This window comes from Aphelocoma coerulescens, chromosome 1A (genome assembly GCF_041296385.1).
Source record: "Aphelocoma coerulescens isolate FSJ_1873_10779 chromosome 1A, UR_Acoe_1.0, whole genome shotgun sequence".
Classification (NCBI taxonomy): Eukaryota; Metazoa; Chordata; class Aves; order Passeriformes; family Corvidae; genus Aphelocoma; species Aphelocoma coerulescens.
Genome location: NC_091014.1, coordinates 56,585,140 through 56,599,473, shown reverse-complemented (window position 1 = coordinate 56,599,473; position 14,334 = coordinate 56,585,140). Strand labels below are relative to the sequence as shown.

The 14,334-nt window shown below is 44.4% G+C and overlaps 1 protein-coding gene across 1 annotated transcript in view; it reads right to left on the bottom strand.

Moving 5' to 3' along the window:
* Window positions 1-14,334, bottom strand: part of SYN3 (synapsin III) — a 236,808-nt gene that overhangs the window by 9,699 nt on the left and 212,775 nt on the right. The window contains exons 12-14 of the mRNA XM_069002932.1: window positions 12,334-12,476; window positions 6,965-7,039; window positions 3,532-3,634 (exon numbers count right to left, since the gene is read on the bottom strand). Of these exons, the coding sequence (XP_068859033.1) occupies window positions 3,532-3,634; window positions 6,965-7,039; window positions 12,334-12,476 (321 nt within the window). The remainder of the gene's footprint in view (window positions 1-3,531; window positions 3,635-6,964; window positions 7,040-12,333; window positions 12,477-14,334) is intronic.

The window sequence follows — 14,334 nt, the reverse complement described above, 5'->3', positions numbered from 1 at the left end:
ACCCCAGAACTGATTTCCCCAACTCAAGGACTGCTTTTTCCTATTTCTGTGGTTTCAGTGGCTGAAGAGGAAGATGGTGCTTTATAAACCAAAGGCCCCAGAGGGAGTGAACCCTGGAGCAGTTCCACCTGAATCAGTGAAGACGCACCAAGGATGAGGCTATATGCTGTCCTGATATGCAGTGTCTGCCAGGGGGATGTGAGATGTGGGAGAGAGAAAATACAGGAGTGAACAATCACATGCACAAGAGAAGGCCTTTGAAAATGGCAGTCATTTCTGTGGGTAGAATGACACAGCTGGTTGCCACTGCACTGAAAAGATCATGAGATGTCAGCATGCCTGTCCTCCAGGAAGGGTGAATTGGTCTGGAATTGGGCAGATACAAATGCTAATTCTGAATAAATCAGCTGGCTGAGAGGAATATGTGAATTACAGACAGATTGCACTCATGCCTTCCTGGGTGATCATAGAACATCTGGGCAAGGCAAGAAGATGTCAGCACATATGGACCCAGCCTTTATAGCTGCCCAAGGTCAGTGGCTGCTCCTTGTGCAGCTGCTGTTGCCTGATAAGGTGTGTGATGGGTGAAGGAAAAGTGCCCAGGCAGAGAAGAGACTCAGGAAAAGACCATCCTGGTTGTCCCTCTGTGCCTTTCTGATGATGAAGCCTGGGTTTGTTTTTTCACACTCTGATGTGCAAGAGTGGAGTGTTTAGGTGATTTCTAGGGAAGGAGGGAAGGAGAAAGGAAAGGAAAGGAAAAAGGAAAGGAAAGGAAAGGAAAGGAAAGGAAAGGAAAGGAAAGGAAAGGAAAGGAAAGGAAAGGAAAGGAAAGGAAAGGAAAGGAAAGGAAAGGAAAGGAAAGGAAAGGAAAGGAAAGGAAAGGAAAGGAAAGGAAAGGAACAAACCAGTGACTGGACATACCAAAACAAATGGTAGGCAGTGCTGAAGGGATGAGCAGGGCTCCTTGCAGGGCAGCAAGGAGCATGTCTAGTAACACAGCTTAGCTGTATTGCAGTCAGGGCTTATCTTATTCTTCCAGGAGGAAGAATAAATCACATGGACCATAAAGAGGGAGAGGGGAGATTATTAAACCCTACATGTTGCTGAGCTCTTTTGAGAATCTGGCTGCTGACACCAGTGGAGAACTTGCATTATTTTGAGGAATTCTGATTGAGTGCTGACTACTTATGTTGAATATTTCCTCAAAGTGACAAAGTTCTTTAAAGCAGAGGAAAAAACAATTATCAGCATTTACTGTTAAATTCACAATCTGTTTCAACACGAGCCATGAAAGTAGTATGTAAGTGTGCTAATGCTTTGAAGGCAGAAATGTAACAGATCCTGCTGTTTGCCATGGGAAAAGAAAAGAAGGTGAAGTTCAAGTAAGAGCAAATACCATGTGTGCAAGATTACTCTGGTGTTGTTGGTAACCCTTCTGTCTTAATCTGATTTTGTTTGCCACAAACCACTGTGATAAATCTCAGTTCACTGAACTGCCCATCACTACCTCTGTGAATCTTGCCTGAAGAACTACTTTGCCCTGTGAAAATTAATTACTGCCTGCAATTGCATTGTGCAAATTCCTTGTTTGTTCAGCCTATTTAGGCGTGCTTTCTTGTAAAATGTCACAACACACTGTTCCTTCTTACCAAGAAAATACAACTGTCACTGTCAAATAACTTTTTTCTCCCACTATCAAAAGAAAAAAGCAAAACAAGGGATCAGTTTCAGACAAGAAAAGTACCCCAAGAAGTTGGCTGGAGGCAATTAATTACTTGTCTCCCTCAGATCTGCATAAAAAGGTGCCTGTTTGGCTTTGTTCTGCTCCTTATATTGCACTACTCTGCTCCTTTTCCAACAATGTCCATCAGCCTGGCATCTGAATGCCTGCTAGATGTTGGTTTATCAGGCCTGCTCAGTCAGGTTCTCCAGTGGGGTAATTCAGCATGACCCATCTGAAACTACCACGTTTCTTCTGATTTGTGTCATATTAGATGCATTGCTGTTTACCTTGGTCACAGAGAGAGGAGCGTGAGCATGCATTTCTCTGTGTGCAAGCTGATGGTGGCTGTTAGGGTATGGATGTGCTCTTCACCAGTCAGTCACACACAGTGGCAGATGTGAAAACCCAGAGGCATACCCAGACAGAGGCATATAATCTTTAAGCCCAGAACTAGCTGTGTGTGCACGTACATAGGCTTATGTGCAAGAATATATGCAGGGATATGAAAACCACATATCACGTCTAACCATGTGTGGACACAATCCAAATGTCCTTACAGTTGTCTCTAGCAAGGCTGCTCTTCCTTTCCCAGCTGCAGGGGCATAGAGATTTGAAAGTGCACAGCAGGGAAACAGTCTGCTCTGGGGGATGCTCCTCTAGGTGCTGATGAATTGCATACGGGAGCAGACCCATTAGCCCAGGCCCCATCAATTCAGGAAAAGACAGAGGCTTGCCAGCATTTGGTTGCTGGCAGCACGCTTCTATCACATGGCCTTTGACAGGTCACTGCTCCTCTCCCTGGGCAGATACATAATGCAGGAATGTGCAGTCACTGGAGGGCTCATGTGGTTCTCATCAGCATCCCAACCCTCAGCGGGTGGGACTGCACTCCCACACATAGCTTTCCAGTGTGTCAGCACCCCTGCATGAAGCCAATAGGCTGGCTCTGCTCATCTTCCTCAGCTGGCCTGTGTTGGTGGAGTTTATAGCAGGTCAGAAGTTGTGTCTCCTCAAGTCACATACTGACAGAGGCACTTGCTTACTTGCCGGGTTGTCTCTCCTCCAGGGCATCTCTTCAGTTTCCAGTTTGATTTTCTGGCCAGATTTTCCTTCTCTGCCCTGTTAGGATGATCTGAGTGTGCTATTTATCCCACTTCCATATCTGCCTTCTGGCCTGGCAAGGAGCACATTGCACTTTAGCTCTCAGAGCCACAGTCTGTCCAGCTCTGAACACAAAATGGTGTAATACACATTGCCCATAGTAACTCTGTGGTGCTTTGTCTTGATGGCCTCTTACTGTGGTGAATGCTGTCTGAGCAAAAGACTTTAGAAAATACACCTTTTTTTTTGTTTCATCAAGTTTCTCCTGTTGCTTGTGAACTTTTTGCTACACTCTCACCATTTATTTTCCTCTTTTAAATTAGATACAGCTAGGATTTTTGTTAGGAAGTGACCGAAGAAAGACAGGTTCATTCAGAGAGAAACTGAGGTTTTTAATGAACTGAATTATCTGCTGAGGTGGTCAAGCACTTCATGCCTCTCCATTTCCTTTCACAGCCTACACTGAGAAAGGAAGGCACTTCAACCCTGACACCTTGCTGTGTATCTGCTAGTTTGGCTGGGGCTCTGAATCAGTTCCTTACATATCAGTGGGCCATGGCCTGAGAATACAGGTGGGCACGGAGGAACAGAGACCGCAGGAGCACGCAGGGGTAAGTGAGTACGCTGGTGCATGTGAACTCCAGGGCAGTGTGCTTGCAGATATACTTCCCAAAGGAGACTGGCATTCAGGTTGCCCATGCTCTCACCTCAATGATATAGTCTTTTCCATCTTTACTGTGGACAGCTTTGACAGCGCAGATATCAAGACCTCCAAACATTTCTGCACAGGCATCTGCCCAGAGTCTGTACCTGCAGAAAGCACAAGAGCATGGCCTAGGATTAGCTGTCCTTGAGTAGTCCACCAAAACCAGCCACCCACCCCACTGCCCATAGGAACACAAAGAGATTTGGGAGCCCTTATTACAAGGTGTCCTTCATATGCTTTGCTAGGTCCTTGACTCCTTCTCTTGTGTAGGACATGGAATAAGAAAAGAGAATTTTGCCTAAAGTTCCCCTTCATTTCAGATTGATTCAATCCTGCCCTCAAAGCCACCTTAAAATGTTTCTTTCCCTCCTTGGTATGTACATCAGATCTCCAGTTGGTTGTCATTCAGCCAAGCTATAAATATTTAGCTCATTTAATCTCCCAGTAGTGTTGGCCCCTCAGCGTTTGTATTGGCTTTGCCTGAAAGCCCTCCATTATGCAGGCTGCTTTCTCCTGATAAGATGTCCTGGACATTAGGACTGGAATAGGATCAGAAAATGAGTGTCAAATTTAGCGAGGAGTAGCCATCCCCTCTCTGATCTGTAATGCAGTGGCTCCTGCATTTTACAATTTATTTTCAATTTTATCCTTTTACAGTCTCCTGCCTCCTTCTATCCCTTGGGTTTGCTCCTAGTCAGGCAGCCTCATCACGTGGACCAGGCACTGTTTATTAGAGGGAGACCTACAGGCTGCAGCCCTTTTCCCTAGCCATCCCAGGATGGGAATGTGAGCTGGTGCCCCCTTAGCTATCCTGGTGTCAGAGGAGGAGAGAGAATGACAAGAGGCATATTATGGGGGGACCACATCCCCCTGCTGTGCAAATGAGGAGGGAATGAGGCAGCCTGGTTTTATTTCCTGTGCAGCTGTGCCGTGGTCCCAGCCATTTAAATAAAAATAATAATCTCAGAACAACAGATCTGTAAGCAGGACTATGACAAGATGCAGAGAGGGGAGGGAAGGCCACAGTCTCATGAAAACACTGACATTTTGCAGACCCTACAGGGACTGGGGAAAGAGCTGTTCTGGCTAAAGAACAAATTTACGTCCTTGAAGCCAGCCAGAATCCCCATAGCTTTACAATATAATGATCAACTTGTGTGAACACTATGTCTCTGGGAAGAAGCAAAATTATGACTTATATGATTACTGGTGCTCTTTTATCCCTAATGAGGAGACCAAGTGTGTTCACCCTGGACCCCCAAGGAAGACAGTGTATGAGGAGGAGTCAGTAGCATAAGGAGGAGGAGAACTATGGACTTCATGAGCCAGGCAGGAGGCACAGAGAGCCCCCCTCACGTACTGTTGTGGCCCTGCATCCAGGGAACCACCTGTGCTCCTGAGGAACTTCTCTAGGTGTCTGAGCTCAGCAGCCAGGCTCAGGAAATTGTTCATGCCAGAGGCTCTGATAGCTACACATCTTCAGTGTTTGTTGGTCATAGGTGAGCACTGGGAGCATCAGAGCTGCTGGGGTGTAATAGAAGTATTATGGGGAAGGAGAGCATATTTATGCACATGCACCAGGTGTTGCATTTTCAGAGGGTTACTGCCATTTCTCCATTACCTGAACATGTCAATCCCTTGTACTACTGTTCAGTACAGTAGGTAATTCAGGTTGCTTCTACTCATCAGAGCATTTGAGCACATTCCTGCCTTGTTTCATGCACTGACATCTCAGAGATTTCAACAGGGTTTATTGCATTTATGGCTGAGTAAGGCTAGAGTGGTGCTATGTCTACAAAACAAACCTTCAAAATGCAGTGTTGCAGGCTGGCAGGAATCTGGGTTTTGGCCCTACAACACTGCAATAAGGTAATATCTCCCCTTCATGTCTCTGGCTTCAGCTGTGTTATAAACAGCCAGGATGCATCATCATGTCCACTTCCCTCAGTACTACTAGGGTCTTGCAGAGTCACCTTCAGCATCTGATTTGGGGCTTGGCTTCCCTGTTTCACAGAACTTAAGGGGCAGAAGGGTCCTTAGATGATTGCCTGCACAATTCTCATGTTCCAAAGAGGAGGCATTTCTTTAATCTGGTCTGAAAGAGGGCAGCGATTTGCCATTTCTTTCAGAGAATCAATTGCTGTGCTATGCTATCCATACTGTAAGAAAATATAGGAAATATTCAAAGGAACCTTTTCTGCTATAATTTATTTCTTACAGTATTATACTTGTAATGTAAGTAGTGAGAAATGCCTATTAACAGACTTTCACATATTTAAAGATCCTATACTCTTTTGTTTTTCTCATCTTTAGGATGAAATGGTGTTCAGCTTGTGGGCAACTTCTTCCAGGTCTGCAGCAGCTAATGAAGGAGAGTGAACCTCTGTGCTGCAGGCAGGAATTCATTGTGCTTTAGTCTACACCTCTACTGGAAAAATATCAGTGGTCTGCTAACTGAAAAAGGTGGAAAGCTACATAGAACTACATAGAATTGTTGCATGTTTTTCTCAACAGTTCATTAGGTTTTCTCTGAATGTTCCTTTTATTGTCCTTTAGACTTTCTCCAGCTCCTTACTATTTGTCTTCAAATGTGGTGCCTAAAACTGGACAGTAAGAATTAATCATGATCCTGGCAAATTGAAGGTATAATCTGAAAAAATCTTAAATTCACTAGGGATGAATGCCTACAGGTAATCTATGGATTCTATAAATCTATGAATAATCTACTTAGGTGTGTTGGAGAAAAGTGATGAGAACAAGTGTTAGTTCTGCAGAATAGGAGTTACAGCAAAGCATGTTACCATGAGTCCCCAGTGTCAGGCAGTTGCAATATTAGCAAATATCACAGTGATTTGAATACATGGAAGTAGCATCTGCAAATTTTAGTCTGTGAGACGCATGAGGGAATTCTTCCTGCTCTGTTCAGCAGTGAGAAGACCTTAGCTAAGACAGTTGACCACTTTTGTGAGCCTAAAGCAAAAAGTGCTTTCAGCACTTCAGCTGACAGTTTTTTTCCTCTGTTAAGCAGAAGAAAAACACTTTTCTGTGTCTGCCTCTCATTAGCAATGCACTTAGAATAACTTCATGTAACTTTGTGTTTTGTGCTTTGACCTTTCTGATTTTATCCCTACATGTTTGTACTGGTGTGCTTGACCTAGCATGCTGGTCTTATTTCCTGTGGTTACATTCACTAAAGATCTAATGATTTAGCAATTTTGGTTTCTAGCTGTACTTTCAGTCTGTTCTTCAAAATAGGACAGTTTGCCTTTGTGTCCTTAGTATTTTTTTAAGAAAACACTTGGTCTTTTAAACTCTTTATCCAGCCTCCCAGGAGACCTCACTTACCAGTTCTCTCAATTAGCCAAAGCCGGAAACACAATTCCTCCCTTCTAACCCAAGAATAGCTAATACTGTCTTGAAACACTCTTCCTTACCTCTCTGTCATTGCAATCTGTTCTAGCATCGCAGAACCTGTGTTTGCCTTCCAGTTTCCAGAGATGGAAGTCCTCCTAGGAAAACAAACCAAAAACACAACCTGAACATGAAAATAGTCTCCTGACCCATCCTCCCTCATACTGTAGTCCTCATTCTTGACTCTGTGCTTGTACAGGAGGGGATGAGGTGAGGTTCTTCCTCCCAGAAGCCTTTCCAAATCCTTCCTGAACAACACTCCATACAGGGTATGTTGTTCAGACTCATGAAAAACTGACTGAGGATTTAGACAGAGAAACCTCCAAGGAATCTTGAGCACACATCAGGCTCTGTGAGTACTTTCTTTCTTTATACATCAGACCTAGGGGAGCTGAAATGCGTGTAAAAGACCTCTAGAATAATCACCCTTGTGTTCTGCAATGGGTAGCATCCTCCATCCACGGAACAGAAACTCTCCAGGCAAATATTTGCTGAGCAGTGTCACAAAATATCAGCTCTGACATTCTGAGTCTACTTAAATTTGATTTCAATTGTACTTCTGGGTCCACTTCAATTTGATTTCAGTGGTACTGGTGTCATAGGATATATTATCATACTGTCTTTTCACTGGCTTTTCATTGACTTGTTGGTGGCTCACTGTGTTTGGACTTAGGGAATTTCTTATTTCAAAACCTTTGGAGTTTCATTAGCTGCAACTCATAGTTAATTTCCAAAAAATGTACTGTTGCTGGAAAATTCTAGGTTTCACCATCACTGTCGGGGTGAAAATTTTCCTTTTCTTGACTTTAGGCCCAAGGCAGACTTTGGACAGCCTGCTCTGACAACACTCCAGATAACCCTTCCATAGTGTACAAGCTCGGACAAGTCAGCAGGCTGACAGGATACATCCAGAGAGACTCTCCATGCTGAAGAAGATTTAGGTAGAGATTTATGAGAGGAGTATGAGGTAGGAGCCAACACTTCAATATGAGGTTGTGGGAGCCCTTGCTGCCAGTTCTCTCACAATTTCAGCATCACGTGCAAAAGACACTGAATTTGCAAAACTATGTTCAGCAGTGGTAATACTGATGTCCTGCTAGACTGTAAACTTGGATCATTACAGCTGACTGCCTAAGGTTCCCCTTTACTCTTGTGAGAGACACCCTAGAGTGCTTGTTGCAGTTCTCCACTAAACTGGTATGTATAGTTGCTGTAAAATTTAAATTATCTTTGTAACCATGTTTAAAGGAGTGGAGTGGGGGGCCAAAGAAGCATGGTTACTGTGTTGAATAACTGTGTTTCCATCTAGTTGACTTTTGGGCCTGTTGCCTCCACCCAACATCCATTTTGCTTCCCTACTTTCTAAGCAAAAGAATGGATTCCTCCTCAAGCTTGGACATTCATTAGCCCTTTATGGCCTGCGAGGTCAGTGTTCAATCCTCAGCCTTTCTTTCTTTTTTGATATGGGATTCTTAGGACTATGTTTTTCAGTTGTGCAGCGGGAAGAACCACTCTTTGCTAACATGTATTTTTAACAGAAAATTGTCCTGCAGCAGCAGGGGACATCCAAAATCCCATTAGTACTGGTGGAAACTCCTGGAGTCTCATTAGTGGCAAGATGATTTGACATTGGTGTTTAGAAAATGTACCTGGCATACCAAATGTAAGCAGCTGTGTTGTACCTAAGAAAAGGAAACCACAGCTTGACAGTTTTACAAGAAAATTTGACATGGGAAAGCTCCCAAAATAAGAACTCTGCTCAAGCCATTGGGCTGATTTGCTGGACTTGTTTATGCCTATCCATCTCGAGCCAATTTTGGGCATAAGATTTAAAATATATCTCTCTGCTGTATTCCTAACTTTCCTGTTGGGGAACTTTGCTGCTTCGAAACTGTAGTTTTATTTGAAGCCCAATGGATCAGACACCAAACCCTACACCACAGCCTCTGTCAATGTCACTCCCTTCCAAGCATGTCCAAGCAGTTCAGGTGTCAGCTGTGCTCCCAAACTTGCAGAATCACAGAATTACTGCATATTCTCAGTTGGAATAGACTCAAAAGCATCATCGAGCCCAGCTTCTGCCCCTGCACAGCACCATCCCCAAGAGTCACACCATGTGCCTCAAATGCTTGCTGAACTCTGTCAGGCTGGTGCTGTGACACTTCCCTGGGGAGCTGCTCCAGTGCCAACCACCCTCTGGGTGAAGAACTTTTTCTTATATCCAACCTAAACCTCCCCTGGCACAACTTTAGGCCATTTCCTTGGGTCCTGTCACCAGTCACCAGGGAGAAGAGATCAGTGCCTGCCCCTGCTCTTCCCCTTGTGAGGAAGCTGTAGACTGTGATAAGGTTGCCCCTCAGTCTCCTGTTCTCCAAGCTAAACAGATCAAGTGACCCCAACTGCTCCTCATACAGCTTCTTTTTGATTTTCTTTTTTGTATTGTATGAAGTGAAAAGAGACTGAAGTCAAAAATTTTTCGTAAGGATGTTCTGCCTCAAACCCCATTTCCCTTAGGGACTGAAAGTCAAAGTGCTTCCAACTATCCTAAGCATCAGGGGGCCACATCATGTACAGTCAGTATCTTAAAAGAAGGGACCCCAGGCTTTTAGAGAACAGTTGCTTAAACAGATTTGTGACCACAACACCTTCAGCATTGTTTAGTATAAGTGAATAAATGAGCAGATCAAGAGTTGCTGGTGTCCTATATTCACCATCTCTAACCTGGGCCGCTTCTGTCTAAAAGTAGCTCTAGTTTAGACACAGTTGATATGGTGTCCCCTACAGAGCACATTGTATTGCACTGGAGGTGACAAGGTCAGAAATCCCACTCATGAAACTACAAAGGAAGGGTATTACCCTCTAACTAAGAGCTGGTGGCAAGAATATCCCATGCCTGAAAGTCAGTAGCTGCTGGCTTAATTCAAAGTGAACAACATTTCATGAGTCTTAACTGGAAATGATCCCCCTGTTTGCCTCCAGTTGGGGTGAGAGTGGAAGCATAATTTCTGCCCCAATTTTGCCTGCAACATGAGCTGTTTTCATGTTTTCTCTTCACCAGTATTACAATGGCAGTCAAATACACTTGGTGGAATTCTAGGCATGTATCATACACTGCTTATCTGCTGTTTTCAGACTGGCCCAAGGCATGGGCTAAGTAGGAGTTTGTTAGCAGTGTAAATCTGGAGTCACTGCACTGAAGCCAGTGGGAAACCGAACTGAAGCCTTGGGTCATGGGCTGGAAGGAAGTGCATTGAACATCTGGGGCAGGGAGGAATGCGTGAGTCACCCTGCAGCATCCTCCCTCTTGGCAGATGCTTGGTGCAAAGTAAACATATTCTGGAGAATTTCAGTGCAGTCTTTCTCAGAAGAAAAGGGGCTTTTAAAGTCTATATGTGTGAGTGAAGGTATAAAATTACTGGATAGATTCCATGGCTCACAGATCAAAGTAAGTCACTTAGTATGATGCTACTGCAGATGCTGGAATTGCCTTTAAGGCTGAGATTTGCTAGCATGACTAATGGTTTTGAGTCTCCTATTTGGGACACCAGTGAGAGCTCTGATATTTTGGGTGCTTTTACCTCTGTCCTTGGACATAGTAGGGACTTATGTATACCATAGAAATAACCTATTTTGTCTAATGCTGGGGTGGAAGGAACTGGTGGGACTGACTATACCACTCTCCCAAGCTCACATCCATAAATGGCTTTCTCAATCTAAGTCAGCCTCCTGGGTTGGCAAGTTACTGGGTGAATCTTGCTGTTTGCTTTCTTTGCTAATGAGCTTCATTTCTCATTAAGGTGTTCTCTGTTCATGACCATTTACATATGAAAACATTTTTTCTTTATCAAACAATTGTTTGTGCAGCTATACTCCCAAGTGGGATTAGGTCTTAGTGTGACTGCTTTCTTTCCTGAATCATCTGGTGTTATTTCTGATCCCTGTGCTGGATGAGTGCATGGTGAGTGCAAATAATAAGTGAGGAGAGAATATGGTCAGGCTAACTTAGCCTTTGTTTCAGTTAGAGGCATCTGGGGAGCAGGCTCTGGAGCCAAGGCTGGGTATGTTGGCAGGAATAGGGAATTTTAATTGATATTTTAAACCTTCTTTCCTTTGGCCAATTTGAGTCAGACTCTCTGAGATGTTAATGTAATATTAGGCAACTGTGCTATTGTTGACCTGATTCAATTAAAAATAAATTTTCTCTCATTGAGATCACATGAAGAAGGCAAGTGTCCCACACATCCTTCCTTCCTTCCCATGAAGAATGTGACTCAGTCATTATCTAGTTTTCTTAAACATCTCTGTGCTAGGAATCTGCCTGGGAATTTTAAGCAGTTATAGCTGAAAAACACGTGATTGTGTACATTTGATTATCTTGTTTAACTATGTTTCAGCAGAACTACGGCCTGGAGGTTTGTAAACATGGCCCCAAGAGTCACAGTGTTGTGGGTATTAGGTAATGTATACAAATTACCTTGCGACCTGAAGAATGTACTGCTGGAGCTGACTACCTGTCCAGAATTCTGTGGCTGGATAAGGAGCTTCTGGAGAAGCTGTGCAGTGTGGCTTTTTTCATCTACTGGTTTGTAGTAAGAAGAAACAGGTGTCTTACTGACTCATGTGGTTACATCTCTAATTGAGTGTGGTGACTACTGAAGTTTGGCTGAATGCTTTTTAATACTTTTAAACATACCAGTGTTGAAGATTGCTGTCATGCCACCTCCCTCACTACCCCACAGGGCAGGGAGGAGTTTTGGGGCACCCACAGAAATCTCTCACCTCCTCTCCATCCTTTGTATGTGTCAAGGAGTGCACGTGCAAAATGCCCACAGAAACCCTGCGTGCTGCCCCAGCTGAGGCTGTTCGTACCCGGCGCTCTGTGCTCCTCGTGTGACTGTGGTGCTGTGATCCCCAGCTGGGGAGAGGATAGGTTGCTGCTATGGGCTGAAGGATGGGATGCTGCTATGGCCTGGACAGTCCAGGAGTTGCAGCTCGCTCAATCTTTTTTATGCTTTCCCCCAGGTGGAAAGTGGGTGGGTTCAGTTCCCACTAGAGGATACTTGGAGCTGGAGGATTTTGCTGGGAAAGATGAGCCCTTCAACGACAGGATGGAGAGGTGATGGCAGAGCACAGTAATTGTAGTGGGAACTTACTGAATCCCAGAAACAGACAGAGGGAGATTTACATTCCAGAAACAATGACCTGACGGTGACTAATGGAGAAGATGATTGGTGAATGAAGAATCTGGGTTCAGAAGTGGGGGGAAAACAGCAGGGTTATTCTTCAAGGAAATTAAGTCAGCTACCTACTCCTGCCCAGAGCAGACACCGACTCAATCCCATCCACAGCACTGTCTCGTCCCCGTCTCACTCTGGCAAAGCCATGCACTCACATGTAAGCCTTGTAGTTGCTGCCAATTTTCTGGATTCGGATGTCATATTTGGAGTCAATGAATGGCTCGGTGGTGGCATAGGTTTTTGCCATGGCTACTATGCTGGCCATGTCCCGAAAGTCGTGCTGGTTCTCAACTTTGACCTTGATTATCAAAATCCAGTGAAAAAGAGACAAGAACAAAAAGAACATGAATACTTTGTGAGCAGAAGTCATCTTTGCACCTGAATAGCACAATGTCAGTTATACCTCACATACACACAGCTGAGGACAGAGCAGGGCTTTTGTGATTTAAAGAGAGAAGTTCCCCAGAGCAAACCAACCCAGAGCAAATCCATCCCATTCTTCTTCTTCATGCACCAACCCTGGTAAACCTGGCACCAGAGAGGCAGCTAGACCTCTGCCCAAATAGCTCTTGCTAATGCTCTTTGCTTTTAGGGTGCTCCAGAAAAATATTCAATCTCTTAAGAGGCATTACTTCATTCAAACTTTGGAACTGCTATTTCCCATGTTGGGATGGATGAAAATAGAGTATTTTGGGTGGTCAGGAAGTACAAAATTCCAGGAAATCAACATGAGAGCTGGTTGTCTGCCACCTCTAGGCTTCAGTTCCCTGGCATTTCACATTACCCTCCTCCAGACATTCTTTGAGGAATGGTGCAGGTCTCTTGACTGGACACAAGCTCTGAAGGAAAAGGATGTCTCTGGGGGATTTTGTGACTCTTGGGGAGATTAGTGTGAGTGTGAGGCAATGGGCACATGGGTAGGACAGCTGGTTGGGTGTTAGACTTGGGTCGCACTTGGAAATGAAAGAGCAGTTGACTTATGGGCTACAGTTTTTCTGAGAAGATGGCTTTTCACAGATCTGTGTCCAGTTATGGGAAATGCTCTGTATCTTACTAAAAAAACCCAAATGAAATGAAGAAGGACCAAAACAGCAGAAGTTCTAATGATATAATCAAACCTCTGCAAAAGCTCATCGATTTGGGAAAGCGAAACTGAGCTAGCAAGTTGCAAGAACATAGTGGACTACTTCACCTCACTCATACCTTTAACCACAGCCTTTAGTGTATTGGCAAACACTTGTTTGGTGCATCAGAGAAACCTGTACAAGTCTTGTACCTTAGGGCTGGACATATGCAGGAAGGGTGGCTTAATTTGTGGAAAAAAGACCAAGACTGTATGAAAAGGGTAAGCAAGTGAGTGACTTTCTTTACTTTATTACCCTCACTTTGTATTTTGGTAATGCTTTGAGACCACAGTTGGGGATTGCAACCCTGCTTTGCTAAGTGTGCACTAATAGGTGACAATCCATCGGTGTCTTCTCCACAAGAGTTTCCCAGTTGCATCACTGTGGGTTAATGGAGGGTGATGCCAGACTGTGTGGAGCCAGCTGAAGGAAGCACATGCAATGGTATTTGGTGTTTCTTCACAAAGAACAAACAAGTGGCTTTATGTATCCGCCTTCAGCCATGGGAGGGTGGGAGCCATCTTCACTAGGGAACAGACAAGCTTGTTGCTAACCTGTTTTACTCTGTTTAGATGGTTTTGTGTAAGTGCCAGCTTACGCATTGGCCAAAGATTCGGCCACATCGTGTTGCAGAAAAGCTCTCAAAAACTGAACAGTTGTGGGGGGAGGTGAAAAGTGCAACCAGTTTCACCCATGACCATTTCTTGATGCCTGAGTAGGAAAAAGAACTCTCTTTGCTTCTCCTGTCGCTGACCACCAAATACCCTTAGTCCATCTCCCTTTTGCTGTGGTGAGGGCTGTGCTCTCACTATCCAGGAACTGCTGAGGAAAGGAGCAGAGGGAGATGACAGTCATCTATGGGAAGGGAGGGTACTAACAAAAAAAAAAAGGAAATAACAAACACAAAGGGGATATGTAAGGCAACCATTACACGGCATCCAGGAGGAGCAGCCTTGCTCTAGGCTGTGTTGTTTCCCTCTCTGTCTGAGTGGGGATGTACAGGGTGGGGTGAGGTGGTAAGAATGCCCTGGA